Source organism: Podarcis filfolensis, assembly GCF_964270895.1.
Source record: "Podarcis filfolensis genome assembly, chromosome: 2".
Classification (NCBI taxonomy): domain Eukaryota; kingdom Metazoa; phylum Chordata; class Lepidosauria; order Squamata; family Lacertidae; genus Podarcis; species Podarcis filfolensis.
The window spans coordinates 102,481,741-102,502,868 of record NC_139605.1 but is presented as its reverse complement, the minus strand read 5'-3'; the positions used below and the strand labels follow the sequence as shown (position 1 = coordinate 102,502,868).

At 44.3% G+C, this 21,128-nt stretch overlaps 1 protein-coding gene and 1 long non-coding RNA gene across 10 annotated transcripts in view; one reads left to right on the top strand and one right to left on the bottom strand.

Moving 5' to 3' along the window:
- The first annotated feature begins 2,585 nt into the window (after positions 1 to 2,585).
- Positions 2,586 to 5,715, top strand: LOC310755723. Its single transcript, XR_014544469.1, has 2 exons — positions 2,586 to 4,089; positions 5,603 to 5,715. It is a non-coding gene; the product is annotated as an uncharacterized lncRNA (long non-coding RNA).
- A 4,161-nt stretch (positions 5,716 to 9,876) lies between these two features.
- The window catches only part of TEX2 (testis expressed 2), a 96,804-nt gene continuing 85,552 nt past the window's right edge, over positions 9,877 to 21,128 (bottom strand). For 8 of the 9 annotated variants that reach the window (XM_083598597.1, XM_083598600.1, XM_083598602.1 and 5 more), the window contains 3 exons: positions 15,584 to 15,793; positions 12,964 to 13,084; positions 9,877 to 11,856 (listed from right to left, as the gene is read on the bottom strand). In XM_083598597.1, the coding sequence (XP_083454723.1) occupies positions 11,734 to 11,856; positions 12,964 to 13,084; positions 15,584 to 15,793 (454 nt within the window). In that variant the 3' untranslated portion in view covers positions 9,877 to 11,733. Of the gene's footprint in view, positions 12,720 to 12,929; positions 13,085 to 15,583; positions 15,794 to 21,128 lie in introns of all 9 variants that reach the window. The other variant, XM_083598603.1, reaches the window with a different exon arrangement.

The following is a 21,128-nucleotide window of genomic DNA, read 5'->3' as shown; positions in this document are numbered from 1 at the left end:
GAAGTAAGGACGTCCCATTCCATAATGGTAATTTGGCTCTTTATACCCCGCCCATCGGACTGGGTGGCTCCAGCCACTTCGGGCGGCTTCCGACACACATAAAAAACATAATGAAACATTCCCGTCCCTATACATGATTGCCTTCAGACGGCTCCGGGGGTCGAATAACTCCATACCCTCCGACATTTCTCCGACGGCTTCTCTAAATCAGGGACGTCCCTGGACAATAGGGACACTTGGAGGCTCTATGTTTGAATGTGTGTAGATGTAGACATTTACACCTATTTTAATATGGTTTCCCCACTCTAGAACCAAATGATTTTCAAGGTTTCGCCCCACAGGCAGCCCTGCCATTTAGATGTGTCGCAGGGGTGCCAACTTGAATCAAATATTGGGGACCCCCCAGGTAAGCCCTGCCCTGCATCATCAATCACATGATGCGGCACACGCACACCATTCGAATGGCAGTGTCTATCAACTTGGGGGGGTCTGCTCCCCTCAAATATTTTATTGGGGTGCCAAATGGGACCTTGGCCCATAGGAGTTGGCTCCTATGGATGTGTGCAAGAAATCCAAGCCACAAAGTGGCACCCCTCTACTCCCACATACTGGATGGAGCACCAGTCAGGTCCTCATTGCGCACATTTCTTAGGTACCTGGGCAGGTTTGGAGTCACAAGATTTTTAGGCCTTACTGGAATCAAAAGAAGTGGTGACGGATTTAAACTGAACAAATAAATAAGCCTGTGTCAGAGCTGCTCTGCTTCAGCTCCGTGGGTTCCTACAAAACTAGGATTTGCTTAAGTGTTCTGCAGCCTAGGCTTTTTCCTGTCAACCTCATTTTCTGGAGACAGGAGATAGACCTGTCAAAAGTAGTTGGGTCAGGACATGTTAACCATCTCAGCCAGAAAGAGGGCACAGGTTGGAAGGGTATTGTGCAGGACAAAATCTCTACAGTATTGTGGGATATGTGGGGTGGGGGATATTTGACGTGATTGATGTCTTAAGGCTGCCAAAAATCTTGAGTATGGTGCCAAAGACCTCATAGCATTTGATGATAATGATGCCTAATGGGAAATAAGGGTACTCTAGCACATGCTGTTGTGAATATGCAGGGACAGAGTAGGCTAAATAGACCACCAACTTTCCTGCTTGGAATATTTATGTTGGAACTGTTAATCACTTCCCATATGGATCTTTCAGACTTCATACGATTTTACAGAAAGGTAAATTAACAGCAATGGAAGCAGAAGTGTGTAGCATTAAAACTCAACAGGGCAGCAATCCTGCAAGTTCCAAAAAGAACCATGCTTGACAAAATGGAGGGCCCAGTCCATGCTGCTAAAATGTCTAAAGGTCAGTGAGAGCGGGACAAAAGCTTGTCTGAGTTCCCTGGCAATTTTAACCTGCAGACAAGTTAGTCCAATGAGAGATGTGTTTGTTTTGCATCTTGGCAGGCGGTTTTAGAAAGAAAGTCACCATGACCCCTCCAGTCCCTAGGTGAACTTCAGTTGTAATAATAAGAGAAACCATGCATTTCCATTAACTGTTCATCAGTTCTAAAGGTTCTTGAACAAACATAATGGAGATTAAAGGAGAGATTTGACCTCTGTGAATGAATGAATGCTGCTTAGCAAATGATTTTCCTGAGCGCTCCTAACTTGTATCTATATTTTTATGCTGTACTCATTAGCCCTTGTTAGATATCATTTGCTGATGTTATAATTAATAGGAGTTGCAAGGCAAATGGTGCTCTGTTCAAAATCAAAGCCTGTCTTCTAATTTTTATTCAGTTTTCTGAGTACCCTGCTGAAATATACTCAGAGTCGAGTGTGGATTTCATGCTCTTTATTCAGCTCATAGTAGTGTCTGCTTTATATACATTATTTACACTATGGGTCCCACGTGACTGGCTAATTCTGGGATTCTCCTGTAGGCCAATCAGGTTGCAGATTCACTTCCACCTGGAGCTGGATTGGGTGGCTCCTGCGGACCAATCAGACTGCTGCATTCTGAATCCTATTGTTCTAGGACCAATCAGACTGCTGCATTTTGGATCCTATTCAACTCAGTACATAACACATGCCATCGCTTATATAGCCAGAAGAGAGGCATCAACAGATGTGTCTTGCAATAACCCTCAGGTTTGCAGAAGTACCAAAAATTTCTAGAAGACTAAAGGGTGGAGGAGGAGCCCCTCAAGTCCCCTCAACTCCCATCGGCCAACTTTGGGCCCCTCAAATCTCTTTGCTCATTTTGGAGCCCCCCAAGTCTCCTCGGCCCACTTCAGTCCCCTCAAGTCTCCTTAACCCACTTTGTCCCACTTCAGTCCGCTTAGCCCACTTTGTTGTTGTTTAGTCATTTAGTCGTGTCTGACTCTTTGTGACCCCATGGACCAGAGCACGCCAGGCACTCCTGTCTTCCACTGCCTCCCGCAGTTTGGTCAGACTCATGTTTGTAGCTTCGAGAACACTGTCCAACCATCTCGTCCTCTGTCGTCCCCTTCTCCTTGTGCCCTCCATCTTTCCCAACATCAGGGCCTTTTCCAGGGAGTCTTCTCTTCTCATGAGGTGGCCAAAGTTTAGCCCAGGTTTTAGCACAGAACAAGTACTAATCTTTGGCACCTGTTTGGAGTCAATTGGACAAGGTTGGATTTTTTGGGCATTTGTGTCAATTGGTTGGGGGGGCAGCATGAAACACAGAGTTCACAGCACAAAACAGCACTAAAACTTTGGCAACAGTTTTGGGGGGGATCCGGAATTTTGGGGCCACATGATAATAAAACTTTAACAATCTGCAGTTGGGAGACTAGCACTGCAATTGTGATGGAAATCAAGTGAGGGAAGTAACCACAAACCAGATTTTAAAAGGAAAGCAATGGTCTGAATGTGACATTAGCTAATCATTTGCTGTGGAAACACTCCAAGTCATTACAGCAAGTGGAAGCAATTCCTTTGGTTTCACTGGAATTTAGCAAAACTGCCTAAAATGTGATCAGGACAAATGCATGTTGAGGGTTGTGTCCAAGGGCAAGTAAAAAATAAAAATGAAACTGAACAAGCAGGGGCTCTGTCAAATAGAGTTCCTTCCTGAAGCAATTTCTGCCTCTTCTTTCCTTATTATTTTTTATAATATTTATTTTTTAAATAATTTTTAAAAATAATTTCCTCTTTTTTATATATATTTTAAATGTTAATGGAACTCTTGATTTAGCAAGTTCCTTGCTGGAATACTGCTTTGGTGTTGTCTTCCCAAAAGGATCGGCAATAAAGATAAAAGGAATTAAGCATCTCCTCCTCATTTGATTATTTTCTGCTAGTGGACTTAAAACATATTTATTTCCCTTAGCTCAACTCCCGCAAGGGATGTTTTCCAGGGGGAAACGAGGAATACTGTACTCTCTTCCTAACTCCACCTACCCGTTTTTAAAATGAGCAATTAGTGTCCTCTAGCGGGTAGAAGCATTTGCTGGAGGCAAGTGAAATAAAATAAATCCGGAGCCGCGATCAAAAAGCAGCCAAGGCAACTACGCCTTTCAAAACTTGCGCAAATTACCCCGACTCCCTCCATATTTAGTTAACGGCTTCGGAGAACCACAGCAACGTAGTTTCTCTGTTAAAAACAACAACGGTGCAAATAAATAAAAAGCAATTAAAACAACGACAACAACCAAGCAGGAAATGACGGACGTGGGAAAACGGAAAGATATACTGCTTATTTCATATTGGGTCGTGCGCCACATGGCAACCCTAACTCGGCAGCGTCCTGATTTACAGCCCAATCCATTACTCAAGAGTAAATTAAACAAGGTTTACAGGTAAGCGTGCAGAACACCGCCTGCAGCCGATCTCTTTTAGGCTGCAAGGCTCCAAGCGGCCGTAAAGAATAAGCGGCCCCAATCCCGGCGCCCCCAAGAGGCAGAAACAAAACGCTTTGCGCATTAGCGATGTACTTTCACCTCGCCACATCCTCCGCATCCCACGCGGCTTCTGACGGAAAGGGGCGGGTCTTGACGCGTCACAATGGGCATAAATAGAGCTGGAGAAAGCGGCTCCGGCCTTTTCGCTGCAAGGACGGGGAGATGGGGAAGGTGAGTGCCGCGTATCCTTATTTTGAGAAGGGATTTACCTGGGGAGGGGAAAGAAACGGGAACCCTGCGTGGTTGGAGGAAGCAAAGACCGGTCTCGGGAAGCCGTCCTGTGCAGGCGAGGACAAATTCAGGACATTTCCTCTGGGCCGGTTGCTGCCCTATGGAGATCCGCGGGGCTTTACTCCCCGGTAAAATTGAAATAAAAAATGTGCAGCATCAGCACCACGCGTCACCCGCAGGACCAGGAAAGCAGAACGGAATAATGTCCGATACAGTGCGGATTGCGGGGGGGGGGGTCTTAGCGCACGCAAAAAGTCCGTATATTTATACGCTAAATAATTGGGAATAACGATTGCCGTGGATTTTCTTCTGCTCGCAGGCGCGGGTGGGTCTTTGGAACTTCGTTCCAAAAAAAGCACGTGCCATCACGGCGAAAAAGGGCAGGGAAAGGTTTTGCGTGCTTTTGAGCAGGGCCTAGTGGCTGAAAGTGGGAAGGACGTCCAACGTGCAGGGGGACCTCAAGAATATAGGATACCGAGTTATACAACTGCGCCCCCGTTAGGCTGATGTACAGGCCACGTTAGTGTACATTTTGCAAAAGGATCCCCCACTTTTAGTTGCTCGCTGATGCTTAACATGGTGGCTTAAAAGTATATCTCCCCCCACCCCATGCTCTCAGTTTCCTTTATATAGTCAATGCTCTGCTCAGACTGGCTGAATATAGCTGGAGGGATTTACGCTCATAGCAGAACATCTACTGCCAAGGGTGGAACTGGTAGTGGACTTTTGACTCCAGAACAAATGTGGATGGACTTTTGTGCTTTTGATGACTCTCTACGCAGTCCTAAATCCTCTGAAATGTGGCTGGGTTTTTTCTTCTTCTCTTTAACTGGAGAAAGCCATTGAGAAAGGGAACACTCCTGCCTAACGCTGGCTGCTGTGATGATTCTTTTTTGGCGTGTTAGACTGCTGATGCAGATGACGAGACGTAGAATCTGAGCCTCCAGCGTAAAATTGCAGAAGGCAGGTTGTGCTACCCTGCAGATAGCATCTTTATGCTGCCGTATGTGGCCCCATTAAGATGCATTCACAAGTGGGAGACAGAATAATGCTGCACAGCTTTAGTGGCTATGTTTCCACAAGCAAATATATTCATTACTGTTTACCAGTTGTAACTGGTAAGAGAATGGCAATGGTAGTGACTGGATTTTTATCTTTGCTCTTGTTCGTTTATGCTTGCAGTATTATGAAGAACCATTCTTGTTTTAAGAAAAGTTATGATCAAAGATTAAATCTCCTTTCAGCCATAATTAAGAGAATTACATTGCTTATGGAATGACTGGCTTGGCTGTGATAATTATCTTGCAGCAATCTGGCTGGCACTATTTGCTGCACACCTGTGCGCTGTTGCAAAAGGAGAACAGGCATGCAAGCTGTGTGTGCTGCACAGGAACAAAATTGCTCCATGTTGTCATTCCTCAGTCTAAACTCTATGCCTTTTCTTTTTTTGCAGGCTAGTGTCTTCCTTTTCCTCGTGGAAAGAAAACTACATGAAGGAGCCGTTGCTCTTCGACTAAAGCTGCTGTGGGGATGCACTATATTAAAATAAAATAATAAAATAAAAAACTATTGTGTGTCTCTTTTCTCTGTTGACTTTGAAGCACTGCCTTTGAACTGGTGCATGGCCGATTCCATGGCCTCACTGGCTACGCTACAGTGCAAAAGTAAAGGACTTGCTTATAACTGGTGCTGCTCAGCTGAAATCTGAGTGATTCTTTTAAGGGCAAGTTACATTTTATCTGATGATTAAATACTACAATCCAGAACTGCATCAAGGGTTGCAAATACCGTAGACAGTTGGCGTTGTATACCAGAACTTATTGGGTTTCAGCTTGCCTTTGGTTTATTTGACCTGAATATTATACCCCTGGAGTCCACTTTTGCCTCTTGAATAGTGTCATTTTTGTTTTATGTGACACACACCCCAACAAAAGATGTTTCTGGGGAGGTTAGAGGCTTCCATTTGGGCAGAGGCTTAGGACAATACATGCCAGACTAACAACACATAATTTGCGTAATAAATTCTAGAACTTTGAATTCTCCCCATGCCTGGAAAATGTAATGAACTAAGGCATTCATGACAAAACATAATGGTTCTCATACCATCCCTTTCAGGAGCCTACAGTGAAGGTTTAAAAATTAACTACATTTCCTGAAAGATGCAATTTGTTTGGCATGAATAATACTTCTTTAAAAATCCTCATTAAAAACTTGGGGCATTAAGTAAATAAATGCCAGTCTGAATTATACGGGGCACAGGCAGTCGTGATATACAGTCGTACCTTGGAAGTCGAACGGAATCCGTTCTAGAAGTCCGTTTGACTTCCAAAATGTTTGAACGCCAAATCGCGGCTTCTGATTGGCTGCAGGAAGCTCCTGCAGCCTATCAGAAGCCCCGTCGGACATTCGGGTACCAAAAGAACATTCACAAACCGGAACAATTGTCTCCAGGTTTGTGGCGTTTGGGAGCCAAAACGTCCGAGATCCAGGGCGTTTGGGATCCAAGGTACGAATGTAGTGGCGTCACTCTTAGTTTGGTACTGGGTTATTGAAAGTGCGTGCTATATGAATCATAATTGAGCTATGAAATCTGGCATTGTCTAAATGTCCCTTAAGAGATACATCCTATAAGGGCCCCCTGTGCCTAAATCTAGCTGAAAGTACCCAAAAGCCAAGTTTGCAAACTGGATTTTTACTAGATCTGCCAACCACACAAATGGAGACTGTACTTTGTATAGTGCAGTGATGGCAAACCTTTTAGAGACCAAAGGGCCCAAACTGCAACCCAAAAGTGCCAGCACAGGAATTTAACCTGTATATCTTATTTTTTCTGTGTGCACGTTTCTTCTTTATGACTGCTGTTGTAATAAATAATCCATGAAATACAGTCGTACCTTTTTGAACAGCTTAGTTCTTTAATTACTTGGAACCTGAACACTTCAAACCTGGAAATGAGTGCTCTGGTTTTGGAACTTTTGTCGGAAGCCGAACGTGCTCTGTTCTAACTTCAGTTCTGAGTGCCACACTTCCGTTTTCCTAGTGAGGAAAGGCGGACTGGGCAGCAAATGAGCAGGCACCTGCCACCCTCCAGTGCTGGGTCCCTCTGCCTCCACAACAGCAACCATGCCCTCCAGTGCTGAGCAAGGCTGGGCTGCCAAGTGAGCAGGCAAGGGATGTCGCCACCCGCCCCACCCCCAACTCCCCCGCCTGCTCCAGCTTGCAGGCAAGCAGGAGTGGGATCAGGCTGCTCCGCTAGGCAGCATTGCTGCTTGTACAGGAACAGGAGCTGGATTGGGGCTGCCCAGCAGGCTCTGTCACACTTTCCATTGGGTTCGCGGCTGCACTCCCCTCAAGAGAGAGGTTTAAAGGAGCCCCCACCTCCACATCAGATCCCCTGCAACCCTGTGAAGGCAGCCCGGAAGCTGCAGCCGAGAGCCCCTGCATCACCTGAAAGCAGCCAGGCACTGCTCAGCTTACCTGCCCGCTCCAGCTCCTACTTGCGTGCAAGCAGGAGTGGAGGCGGGGGTCTCCACTTCTGAGATCCCCGCCTCCACTCCTGCTTGCACGTGAGACCTCATCCACCCCCAGCACGGAAGCTACAGCCCTGCTGAGGTGACCGCATGCATGCCCACAGAGAGGGCTCCGAGTGCCCTCTGGCATGCATACCATAGATTCACCACTGCTGGTATAGTGTGTCAACTGTTGAGTCGCAGGTGACAATACTGCTACTGAACAAATTTCCATGAGGATTCCTCACTGCCCTAGTAGGCTGTAACTAATACTGCTATAGTTCCAGTTACAGATAGGTAGCCGTGTTGGTCTGCCATAGTCAAAACAAAAAAATTTTTTTTTCCTTCCAGTAGCACCTTAAAGACCAACTAAGTTCTTGGTATGAGCTTTTGTGTGCATGCACACTTCTTCAGATACACTGAAACAGAAGTTGCCAGATCCTTCTATATAGTGAGAAGGTGGGGAGGGGTATTACTCAGAAGGGTGGTGGGAATGGGTGATTGGCAGATAGCTGTGATGAGCCTGTTGACGACTCTTAACGACTGCAATAGGTCTTACAGGAAAAAGCAAGGGGTGAGAAGGTGAAAAATGGCTTTGTCATGTATGAGATAAGAATCCAATGTCTTTGTTCAGACCAGGTCTCTCCATGGTTTTAAGTCGTCAACAGGCTCATCACAGCTATCTGCCAATCACCCATTCCCACCACCCTTCTGAGTAATACCCCTCCCCACCTTCTCACTATATAGAAGGATCTGGCAACTTCTGTTTCAGTGTATCTGAAGAAGTGTGCATGCACACGAAAGCTCATACCAAGAACTAACTTAGTTGGTCTTTAAGGTGCTACTGGAAGGAAAAATTTTTTTTTTGTTAATACTGCTATGACAGGTTGGCAGCGCTATTCGAAGGGATCCTTCAGCAAGCACCTTTGATTCCCAGGCCTCTGGCCTGAGTTGCTCAGGAGGCACCTATTGCAATAGTGCAATGCCAGACACATCTTGCTAGTACCGCCAAATTAAGTGTTGCTTCCTGAGGAAGATGCCATTGCAAATATATTACATTTGAAGGCTGTTAAGTGCCTGCACTGCTGCCAACAATAGCAGCACTGATCAGTAGATTCTAGGGACAACCAACTGCTTTGCATGAAGTTTTTTGGTTTTTACTTCCAAAGTACACATACCTCTACACACTGCAGGTTGGAGAGTGCTCTGTACGTAGGGGAGTGTGGCATATAAGTACAAAAAATTTCTGGGAAAAACCCTGGATGCAGCTCTTCCATAATATGCTACGACTGAGCAGGCCACAACCTGTATACTAGAAAGCAGGACTAAACAGGATGGTATCCTAGAAGAGGATAAGAACAAGGGCACATAGCTTCTCAGTATGAATTAAGGAACTGCATAGACATACATATGTGTAAATAAGCTATTTTAAAAATCTAAGTAAATGACTTATTTTTAAATGTCTCCAGAGATTGAACACTGCCAGTAGAAACCAGTGGAGGTACCCAGGAGATAAAATGCCCAAGGACTGCTGACAAATTGGGGGAAACAAAAAGTGGCTGGAATCCCAAACAGAAGCATTCAACACTGTCTTGCAAGTCCCACTTGGGCTTTACTGTTTTGCCAAAGTTCTTGCAAAACTAAGTGCCGCACAGTGATAAAAGCAAAGGACATAGGAGAAATACACTTATCTGTACAGGCCCAAGACTTAAGAAGAATGTCTTTCATGGCCTTGTCTCTCTCTCAAAAAAAAAATGAGAACTTGATTCATGTGTGCCCTGCATGCAGTGTTCACAGCTGCTGTTCTCAAAATGGCAAATAATTTAGAATTCATAAATAGAACAGTGTGGATTACTTTGCTTAGGAAAAATAGAGGTGGAAATGGTCTACAATCTGGCATTGTTGCCTGCTGCTGACAAGCCTTGGTTGAGGCTGCACTGATGCCATGGTCTTTGGACCCATGAGCAGGGGAGAGAAGCTGCAGACTGGAATGGCTAGTGGGCAATTGCAATCCATAACTGAAATAGCTGGCTGCTGTTTCCACCAGGGGTGGGAAACCAGTCTTCCATATGTTGCTATACCACAACTCTCATCATCTCTAACCATGCTGGTTGGGGCTGATGGAGGTGCAACAAAATCTGGAGAGCCAGCAGTTTTTGGACAGGACCTCCCATGTCCCTCTCCCCCTTTCACGACTTCAGAAATGACACCCAGTCAGTTCTTTGACATGGGATAAATTTATTTCAGAGAACAAAGCAAACCCATTGTAATAACCCACATAGTCCAATTAATGAAGTGCAATGAAGTCACTTGTGTCAAATCTTGGTATCTTGTTTACATATTAATTAGTGCATCTAGTCTTTAGACTTTTGTTATTGCACATGGGCGAGGTGGGGGGAATAACTGTGAAGAAGACATGCAGACTTCATAAAGGGAAATGATTCCATACGGAGAACAAGAGTTGGGTCTGTACACAAAATGGAATGGTCATAGGTGTTTACATAACAAAAATAAAGGTGTCCAAATAATATGAATACTTAAATATATTAAATGCTTTTTTTTTCTTTAAATATGTTTCAGGCAAGGTGCTTTAAAAAAAAACCAACTCCACTCAATTAGTTTTCATTTCGAGATGACAAATCATGAAACGTTTTATACACAGTAACCGAACACAACATACAAAAAGTTTAAAAACCACTTAAAGCATAGCACACTATTAAGAGGCGAGCTGAATAACTCGCCTGCTTTGTAAACTAAATTTAACATTCTCTTGACATAAGTAGTTGGCAATATTGAGTATCAAGAAACACTCCGTTACTGGTGTCGATCATTTATGATGTAGTGTTAATAGTTACCAATTTAATGTGCATGTATGGTCTGAAGACAATAAAGAAAAGCAAGGCAATTTGTTGTTAAGTGTTGGCCATTATCAGTTGTAATGCTCTGGAGTCCTGTTGAGCTTCCATTTTCACAAGATGGCCTAAAAAGGTGCCCACAGTTAATGATGGCAAATGAGTTACAATCAGGATTTGACCCCTCTTTAAAAAAAGTGGATCCACCATACTGTATCCATGAACATCGTATGCATGAGGAAACACAGCAACAGGAATGTGAGACAAATTTAATCAACTTGAATGACTTCATACAGGCTAGCTGCAATCATTTTCAGTACACACATGCATGTACTGACAGCATTAGACATTTCGACGTGTGTTCATGTCCAACAACAGGTATTGAATCACAAGCCATGGCGATTGTACCTCACTTAAATAAAAGGCTTACTATGGTTTGGTCTCATGGCTTTGCCTTATTTTTAATGCGTTTCTGGATCGCTAGACCCCCCTCGCTAATCACTTCTGTATGTCTACATGTGTTATATGGCTACTTGTTTCCAAAAGAAGCACAATTTTGTATGAAAAAATAAGCTACTATGTATAATCCACATGAAGTGATTTCACAATTATCACCTATATATCCAATTTACATTCTTAACTCCAGAAAACAGTTCAAAATTTGCTTGACACAAGCTATTGGACTGCAGAAGTGAAAGAACATACCTGTTCATTTTACACCTCCAACTGCCTGAGAGAGAAAGAGAAAGAGGGAGGGAGAGGGAGGTATTCGAGTTATGCAAATTTGTTCCTTATAGAGGACAGGTTCGTGCGGCTGCATAAGACGAGCCATCGATGCTCGGTGTGCATTGCCAATATTGCACGCTCACGAACAACAACTGTTCGCGTCAAAGCTCCTGGTTCAATTGCAGTTGGTGGAGATTTTCCTAATTCTTTACAGCAGCACGGTGCTGCGCGTTAACTGCTAACGTCGGAAGCCCAACAGCAGCTGCTGCAAAGACACAGACTGGTTTAGGAAATGGAATTTACGTTCAGAAAAGGAGATAGGAGCAACACTTGGGCAAACTGGAGCAACGATGGGCATAAAGCCATCCTCCTCGGAAAGAAAAATAAAATGTGGCACAAGGACAAAATCTACTAAACAGTTCGTTTTTTAAAAAAACAAACCCCAAAACCACATGAAAACATAATCTGTTAATACTGTAAACTGCAGTCTTCACATCTCATGGCTGATCAGTAGCTTCTGTGACGGATTCTTTCGGAGGACACACAGATGAACGGGGATCCATGGCTGAGTGCATTAGAGGGATATAAACATCGTCCATGTTTGGCATGACAAAAATTTTCTGCAAAGTGTAAAAAACCAATCAGAAAATTCAAACGACACAGGCAAGTGATATGCTTCAAAAATAAGCTTAATTTCCCTTCATTTTGGTCCGTCTCCTGTTTCCCAGTAATTGCATTAATGCACGAAGGGGGTTTAAGCAACCGCAATCTAGGCTTGCTGCTTTTTTAACCTAGAATTTGTGAATATTTCAGACCATCCTATTGGTGGGTCTAACAAGTATGATACTAAACAGGTATACAGCAACCAAACATAATCCCCGGTAACTTTTTATTTTAATCTATGAAGCAGAGTTGAAACATCAGTCATTTATGACAAAGCTACTTCAGTTTTCAGATGACAAGATATCATTCGAACCATACAATTTTGATGAAGCAACTTACCTTTTGTTGTGTGTGTGTGTGTGTGTGTGTGTGTGTGTGTGTTTAAGTGTTCCCTCTGCTGCCTGCAGAAGCCCCTTATGCCCCACCACCCAGATTTCTGAAGGCAGCACTGATCTGAAGTTTGGACAGAGGATTGCATCCAACTAAGTTTAATACTCTGAGCTGATCAATTTAAATTAAGGGACCTAAGTGAGTTATATCATCCATTTCAGTGGGCCTACTCTGAGTAGGACTAATGTAGGCCCCATAATTTCTGCTTCACCAAAAATATTACAGGTGGAATTTTTTTCCTGCAGATTTACTCCAGGAGCTGGTTTTGAGTGCTGGCACCAAGTCAATGTGCAATAATTTCAAGCAGGTTTTCTGCATTATAAATTCAGTTGGATTTTTATAGTCTTTAAAAAACCAAAAACAACAACAACAACCCCATGCTTCCTCACCATTCCTATAACAAACCCTCAGATGATTGTCCACAGCATCCCTGCTACTGATTAATAATAATGGCATCTGCATTCAGTGGGTAAGTGTATTGCCAAGTGACTTTGATAATCATTCTTTTTGTTGTTAAGTCATTTAGTCATGTCCGACTCTTCGTGACCCCATGGACCAGAGCATGCCAGGCACTCCTGTCTTCCACTGCTTCCCGCAGTTTGGTCAGGCTCATGTTTGTGTTTGTTTCATGTTTGAACACTAGTCACAATTAAAAGAGCTTTGAAGAAATATACCTGGAATTCTTGTTCCAATTTTTTCTCTATCCATTCAGTCACATGAACCAAAGTCACCTCTCTCACACCAAGCTTTGGCCTAGCTTTGAGCTCCAGGTAGGGTGGTCTTCGGAAGCCGTACCTGAACAGAACACAAAGAATGTATGGTGGCATTTACTTGTTTATCGGATTCATCTTCTCCTTCTTCCTTCCTCCTTCCACTCTTATCATAAACTACCAACCTGGGAAGTAAGTCCAAAACAGATACTTGCTAAAGGACATCTTGAGACATCCACAGTTGAGCTGGGATCTAAACGCATGTCTCCCTGGTCCAAGTCCAACAATATAGCTAGCACACTAGTTACCTTGTGTATTCGCTTTATGTTACAACGCGACAAAGATGTGAATCTTCCTTGGTATGACTCATTAACAATTTGTATTGCTTCTGAATTCCAGAATTCCAAGTAAAACAGTCTTTGCTGCTAGTAGTAACAGTAATTTACAGATGTAACAATAGAGGTGTTAATACCAAAACTTGCTCTAATTCAGGGACAAAGGTTCAGGGACACACCTGTCTTGATCCTCATCTTGTGCAATACTTTGTTCTTCCCAGCAATGGGCCTCATCATAAACTGGGAAAAGCTACCGTATTTTTCGCCCTATAGGGCGTACTGGCCCATAGGGCGCACTTTTTTTTGGGGGGGGGAAATAAAGAAAAAAAATTATCCCCCCCCGAGCCCCAAAGAGCAAAGAAGCCATGACAGCGAGCGGGATGGATCCCACTAGCTGTCCTGGCTTCGTTTTTAGCCTCGGGGCTGGGGGTCCAGGAGCGAAGGCGAGGTTGCGCAACCTCGCCATCGCTCCCGGAGCTTGCGGGGCTGGGGGTGGGGGAAGCCTGAGCTTCCCCTGACCCCAGCCCCCAGAACAGGCTGCTATCCGCAAGCCTTGGGAGCCCGGCGGGAAGTCGCGCCGGGCTCCCAAGGCTTGCGGATAGCTTCCTGAAGCCTCGACCCCCCTCGCTCTCCAGGCTTCAGCGAAAGCCTGCACTCGCCCCATAGGACGCACACACATTTCCCCTTCATTTTTGGAGGGGGAAAAGTGCGTCCTATAGGGCGAAAAATATGGTAATTGTCCTCGATTTCTAGATTACAGTAGCTCAACCCCCTGCAATCCCACACTGGTGCTTCTCTGCCCTAATAGAACCGCTAGCTTTTGCCAGCTTTTCAAATATTAGAAATCTATGAAAAGCTTTAAAAAATTGATTTAGACATTTATTTATTTTTACAACAGCACCCCTCCCATCTGTAGTCTGAAGCGGAATGTGGAGTCAAACCTCGGCTCCCGAACGGCTCCATTTTCGAACGTTTCGGCTGCTGAACGCTGAAAACCTGGAAGTAAATGCTCCGGTTTTTGAAAGCCGAACGTCTGACGCAGCTTCCGCTTGAGTGCCGGAAGTTCTTGCAACCAATCGTAAGCCGCGCCTCGGTTGTCAAATGTTTCGGAAGCCAAACAGGCTTCCAGAACAGATTACATTAGACAACCAAGGTTTGACTGTATATCGTAACAAACTGTTTCATAGAATCACAGAATTGTAGAGTTGGAAAGGGCTACCCTATGGCTCTCCAAATGTTGCTAGACTACAGCTCCCATCATCCCCAAATGCTGGTTCTGCTGTCTGGGGCCAATGGGAACTAGGGTCCTACAATATGTGGAAGGCTGCAGGTTAGCCGCTTCCAGTTTGTAGGAATAGCAAATGCCATACATACCCCCTCTGAAGCAAGCACCATTGTGTGCAATTAAACTCGGTCCTAGGTAAGTTGGATACAGCCAGAGGGTTGCATCCAACTAAGGTAGAGTAATTATTATTATTATTATTATTATTATTATTATTATTATTATTATTATTATTATTCCCCAGCCAAGACCGGGCTCAGGGCGGCTAACAACCAATAATAAAAACAAGTTGACTGAAATACAACTTAAAAACTAGATTAAAATACAACATTAAAACAATTAAAACATTAAAATGCAGCCTCATCACAGGAGGACAGAGGAAAAAAGAAAAGGGGGGAGGGAATCAAACTGATTCTAAGCCAAAGGCCAGGCAGAACAACTCTGTCTTACAGGCCCTGTGGAAAGAAATCAGATCCCGCAGGGCCCTGGTCTCATGAGACAGAGCGTTCCACCAGGCCGGAGCCAGTGTTGAGAAGGCCCTGGCTCTGGTTGAGGCTAATCTAACTTCCTTAGGGCCCAGGACCTCTAAGGTGTAGAGAAGACCCACTGCAATTAATGGACCTTAGCCATGACCGCTTAGGAGGGTCTGCTCTGAGTAGGACTCAGGTACCAGGCACAATGCACATTTGGGATTTGCAAAATGCTTCTTAAAAATGCTTGCCGGTTCTTAAGATGGGACATCCTATGGCATACCAACCCCTCAGCAGCACACATATGCAGCCCTCTTTGTTTTCATGTGAGAGAAACAAAAAGGGAGCAGCAGGGTGGGGGGCAACCCAAATGACAAAATAGGAGCTCTTTCCACAGCAGAAAGAATCAAACCACTGTCCTGGTAGCTTCATAGGAACAAATGATAAATTGCACAGCTCTTGAAAAGGCTTCAAGTCAAGTCTCGACTCCCGCTTACCATATTCGATCACTGGGAGGTGGAGGAATGTTAACTGCTAATGTTCCTTTACATTCTTGTACCTCAACGGTTAGCAAAAGTGGAGTGTTCGAGACCTCTTCAATCTTTTTTTTGATGAACTCCGTCTCCGTTGCTTTCTGGAAGTATTTTGACTTGGTGATTTTATCCACAAACCTCATTATTTTACTGGTTCGGTGCCCCCCAACGTATCTTTGAGAGAGAGAAGAAGAAAGCATCAAAGTAGGTTTACAGCTGTTCCTGGAAAAGAGGGGTTTTAAAAAATTTAAAAAACAAAAAAACATTTTATCTTATTCTGTAGCTGTACAGTGGTACCTCAGATTACAAACACCTCGTGTTACAAACACTTTGGGTTACAGACTCCGCTAACCCAGAAGTAGTACCTTGGGTTAAGAACTTTACCCTAGGATGAGAACAGAAATCGTGCGGTGGTGGCACAGTGGCGGCAGCGGGAGGCCCCATTAGCTAAAGTGGTACCTCAGGTTAAGAACGGTTTCAGGTTAAGAACGGACCTCTGGAACAAATTAAGTTCGTAACCAGAGGTACCACTGTAGATAGAATATTCACACAGAGCTCTCTGCAGGTTTCCAGACATCAATTCCCATCATCCCTGGCCATTGGCCAAGCTAGCTGTGGCTTATCATAGAATCTCAGAGTTTGAAGGGACCCAAGGGTCATCTAGTCCAACCTCCTGCAATGCAGGAATCTCTGCTAAAGCATCCAGGACAAATGGCCATCCTACCTCTGCTTAAAAACCTCCAAGGAAGGAGAGTTCACCACCTTTCGTGGGAGTCTGTTCCACAACCGAACAGCTTTTACCGTCAGAAGGGTTTTCCAAAGGTTTAGTCGGAATCTCCCTTCTTGCAACTTGAAGCCATTGGTTCGAGTCCTACCCTCCAGAGCAGGAGAAAACAAGCCTGCTCCCTCCTCCATGTGGCAGCCCTTCTTATGGCTATCCTATTTCCTCTCAGGCTCCTCTTTTCCAGGCTAAACATACCCAGCTCCTTCAAGCGCTCCTCATAAGGCTTAGCTTCCAGACCCTTGACCATCTTGGTCGCCCTCCTCTGCACATGTTCCAGCTTGTCAACATCCTTCTTAAAATTGTGGTGCCCGGAATTATGAGAGTTGGGAATCCAGCAACATCTGGAAGTCACCATGTTGGCTTTCTATGCTTTAGTGCTAGGGATGACTAATTTGTTGCTGCAGGGCTGTAAGCGGCCCAAACAACACAGGCTGCTGGAACTCCTCAACAGCAGTTGAAAAACTCGTGATACTGGCTTTGCTATGGGCAGAGAGAAGGAGAGTTGCATGCATGCCTTTCTTGCATCCCCAATTAGTAGAATGGAGGCAAAATGCATGACGAAGCTTGGATAGATTATTATGATTTATTAAATTTATATACTGCCCTTCATCCGAAGATCACAGGGCTGCTTATAGGGTATATATGCTCTTTAATGCACAAATGCAGACTTTCATCATAGCGTTAAAGTTGAATTGCTACAAGCCCAGAGGTTGCTGCTAGGTTCCTAAAAGGGCCACCCACTAATTTATATACAGAGATGCCTTTGGGCAAATCGACACGATAGAGGACTTACAGACAAAGTGACCCAAGTAGGTAATTTATTTATTTATACAATAAATAAGTACAAAAAACAGAGAGAAAGGACAATGCCCCACGATGCTATCCAAAGATTCTGGGTGCTTACATTCTCACCAAGTATTTGTTATTATCATTATTACTGTATTTTTTGCTCTATAAGACTCACTTTTCCCCTCCAAAAAAGTAAGGGGAAATGTGTGTGCGTCTTATGGAGCGAATGCAGGCTGCACAGCTATCCCAGAAGCCAGAACAGCAAGAGGGATTGCTGCTTTCACTGTGCAGCGATTCCTCTTGCTGTTCTGGCTTCTGAGATTCAGAATATTTTTTTTCTTGTTTTCCTCCTCCAAAAACTAGGTGCGTTTTGTGGTCTGGTGCATCTTATAGAGCGAAAAATACGGTAATTAAATTTATATACCACCCTCCACCCAAAGAGTTTTGGCCTGAAGGGCTGTTCACGTTAGTCCTTTCAATCTCAAGCAGTATTTTGGTGGATTTTGCAAAAGAACATCTTTTTAAAATCCTGCATACTATTTCCTCCCCTTTCCCCCAATTCCCCCTTTACAACAGTTTTTAATGCAATGTTATAAAAAAAAACCGGCTCCCTGTCCCTATTGTCACAACTACTTTCAAACCTCAGGAGTGTAAGAGGGGCATTTTAAGGATTAGGGAGGCAGCTGTTTAAGGACTGCTAAATGGCTTTGCTAAGAGAGCTTTACCGTGGCTGCTTTCTGGTCCATCTTTGTCAATGTTATGGATTTCTGCTTGTTGTGCTACTGTTCCTAACTGGATATTGATTCTTTAGTGTTTTGTTGTTATGTTTGAGTGTTAGCTGCTTTGAGATTGCAGAGAGTTAAAAAAAAATGGGATACACATTTTAGAAATGAAATAAAAATTAAATAAAAACATGGGTGCAAATGGGATTAAAAGGAGGTCCTGGTATTTTTTAAGAAGATGGAAGGCCCATGCCTCTGTGGTGTGAAAACAGTGCTAATAAATGACCTACATGTATGAGATTGTTCCCAAGTTGCATGAAAATATAGATGTCATTCAGAAAGTTTTTTTTACCCAAGAACATGCAGCGAAGATGGCAGAGGCAGAGCGCTCATTCATTAGACTGGGCGAAGAGCAACACAAATTTACTGTTCCTATAGCTCAGGCATGGCCAAATCTGGCCCTCCAGATGTTTTGGGACTACAATTCCCATCATCCCTGACCACTGGCCCTGTTAGCTAGGGATGGTGGGAGTTGTAGTCCCAAAACATCTGGAGGGCCAAGTTTGGCCATGCCTGCATAGCTAATGAAGACCTGCATGTGCTACAGCAATGTGGGCAGCAATTTCTGGAATTTCCATCATCTGGAAAATTTACTACATTATTTATGATTGACTTGAGATGCTGCGTAAATCTACATGCTAGTCGTCATCAACAACAACAACAACAACAACAACAAGATTTATTCAGTACGTACCCAGAGTCATCACCACAAAGCCTGCAAAAACACCTTCCTAGTCACAAATTTTTAGCAATTATCCTTCATTCACCCCAAATGTTTCTCCTTTCCAGATGGTGCTGGATGCATGACAGTCGGCTATTTTTAACCACTAAATGTGTTCATTGTAACATGAACTAGCATAATGAATGGCAATTTATTCGTCACCTTCTTAACATGCACACACACACACAGAGTGACACAGACAGAAGTGTCTGGAGAAACACTCAAAACATATGGAGTTCCTTCCCAAGCCTCAGATATTATTGTCTCTTCCCCTGCCTCTCCCAGCGACAGCACTCAACTGACAAGACCAATGGCCTGCCTTCCTATGATTGTAAAATAGCACTTTTATGTGCAAAAAGGGACAATGAGAATCTTACTGCTGCGCAGAACCTGAGACAGTGCAATTATTGGCATATCAGGCAAATTGCGCTTATTTCCCCAGATGTACAGAATGGTGGTTCGCAGCAAAGGTGGCTCTCAGAACCCATTAACAGCCTGATGATGCTACCCATTCACTTCATCTTCTACGGATATGCATATGGACCAGATTTAGTATGTGTGATGTACATTAATTTATTTGCACCAGCCAAGGATCTTATTCCACATGAGAAGACCAATACAGTTTGGTGGGAAGAAGCACACACCAGTTGACTTCAGGGTCTCTGCGGCTTTGAGAACAGGTTTCTTTTAGGTGCGCTAGATCTAACGTCACACTCCTTGTGGGGCTAATCCCAAATTCAGCCTCTGCGTTAAAACACAACCTCTGGCGTTCTGATGGCAACTTTAGGTTGTGGGGAAATGCAGCAGCTTTCCTTTTACATGAACAACTCATAGTCCAGGGGAGGAATTCAATGTCCTACTAAAGCAATCGCCCCCTCAGGGCAAGCATTTCAGCTTACCAGCTGGAACAATCCCTGCTCTCCTCCCCACACAAGTTGTGCCAGAGGTCGTTCTTAACCTCCCTCCCTCCACCACAAATTACCATATTTTTTGCTCTATAAGACTCACTTTTTCCCTCCTAAAAAGTAAGGGGAAATGTGTGTGTGTCTTATGGAGTGAATGCAGGCTGCGCAGCTATCCCAGAAGCCAGAACAGCAAGAGGGATTGCTGCTTTCACTGCGCAGCGATCCCTCTTGCTGTTCTGGCTTCTGAGATTCAGAATATTTTTTTTTTCTTGTTTTCCTCCTCCAAAAACTAGGTGCGTCTTGTGGTCTGGCGCGTCTTACAGAGCGAAAAGTATGGTACTTTTCAAAGCTTCCACTGACAGGAGGCATTTGCATCCCACCCAAGATCAGCCATTCCCTCCATCAGCAGAGGAATTTAGATGTCCTGGAGTCACTGTAGGCCCTCTCAATTCACACCGTGAGCAATCTTTGGGTGTGTTACACAAGAAATGAGGGAACAGGAAACGTGGGAGTCACTTCTACATTCCACTGCCATTACTGTGAATGCCCAAGGTCACCTTCACTTGCTCAAGAGTATCATTACATCCAGTTGCATCACTATTGCCTAGACAGCAATGACCTTTCCAGTGACTTCTTGTGTATACAAACCAGTTGAGTAGTTTGTAAGCTTTTCAACGGCAACAGATATTGGCTGAACATAAAAAAGCAGCCTCGCTGGATCAGACCCAAAGCCTATGTACCCCAGCATCCTGTTTTCCACAGTGGGAGGATACGGGTGGTGCTGTGGTCTAAAACCACTGAGCCTCTTGGACTTGCTGATCAGAAGGTTGGCGGTTCGAATCCCCGCGACGGGGTGCGCTCCCGTTGCTCTGTCCCAGCTTCTGCCAACCTAGCAGTTTGAAAGCACGCCAGTGCAAGTAGATAAATAGGTACAGCTGCAGCGGGGAGGTAAACAGTGTTTCCGTGCGCTCTGGCTTCTGTCACGGTGTTCTGTTGTGCCAGAAGCGGTTTAGTCATGCTGGCCACATGACCTGGAAAGCTGTCTGTGGACAAACGCCGGCTCCCTCGGCCTGAAAGCCAGATGAGCGCTCCAAGCCCATAGTCACCTTTGACTGGACGTAACCGTCCAGGGGTCCTTTACCTTTAACTTTTATCTTTCCGCAGTGGCCTACCAGATGCCCATGCAAAGCCCACAAGCTGAACATGAAAGCAACAGCAATCTCCTTCACTCTCCAACCATTCAGCCTCAGTGGATGACTCTTATTTTAAAAAGGACCTCTCTCATGTCCCCCTTTTGCTTCCCTTTATCTAATCTATGTACTGTAAGTTCCCAGACATTATAATGCTTTCTCACAGGGGAGTTGTTTCAGTCCCCTGATGATGATAACAATAACAATAACAATAATAATTTATTGTGTATATGCTGCCCACCTGGCTGGGTTTTCCTTGCCACTTTGGGCGGCTTCCAACACATTAAAACATAATAAGACACCAAACATTAAAAAATTCCCTATACAGGCCTACCTTC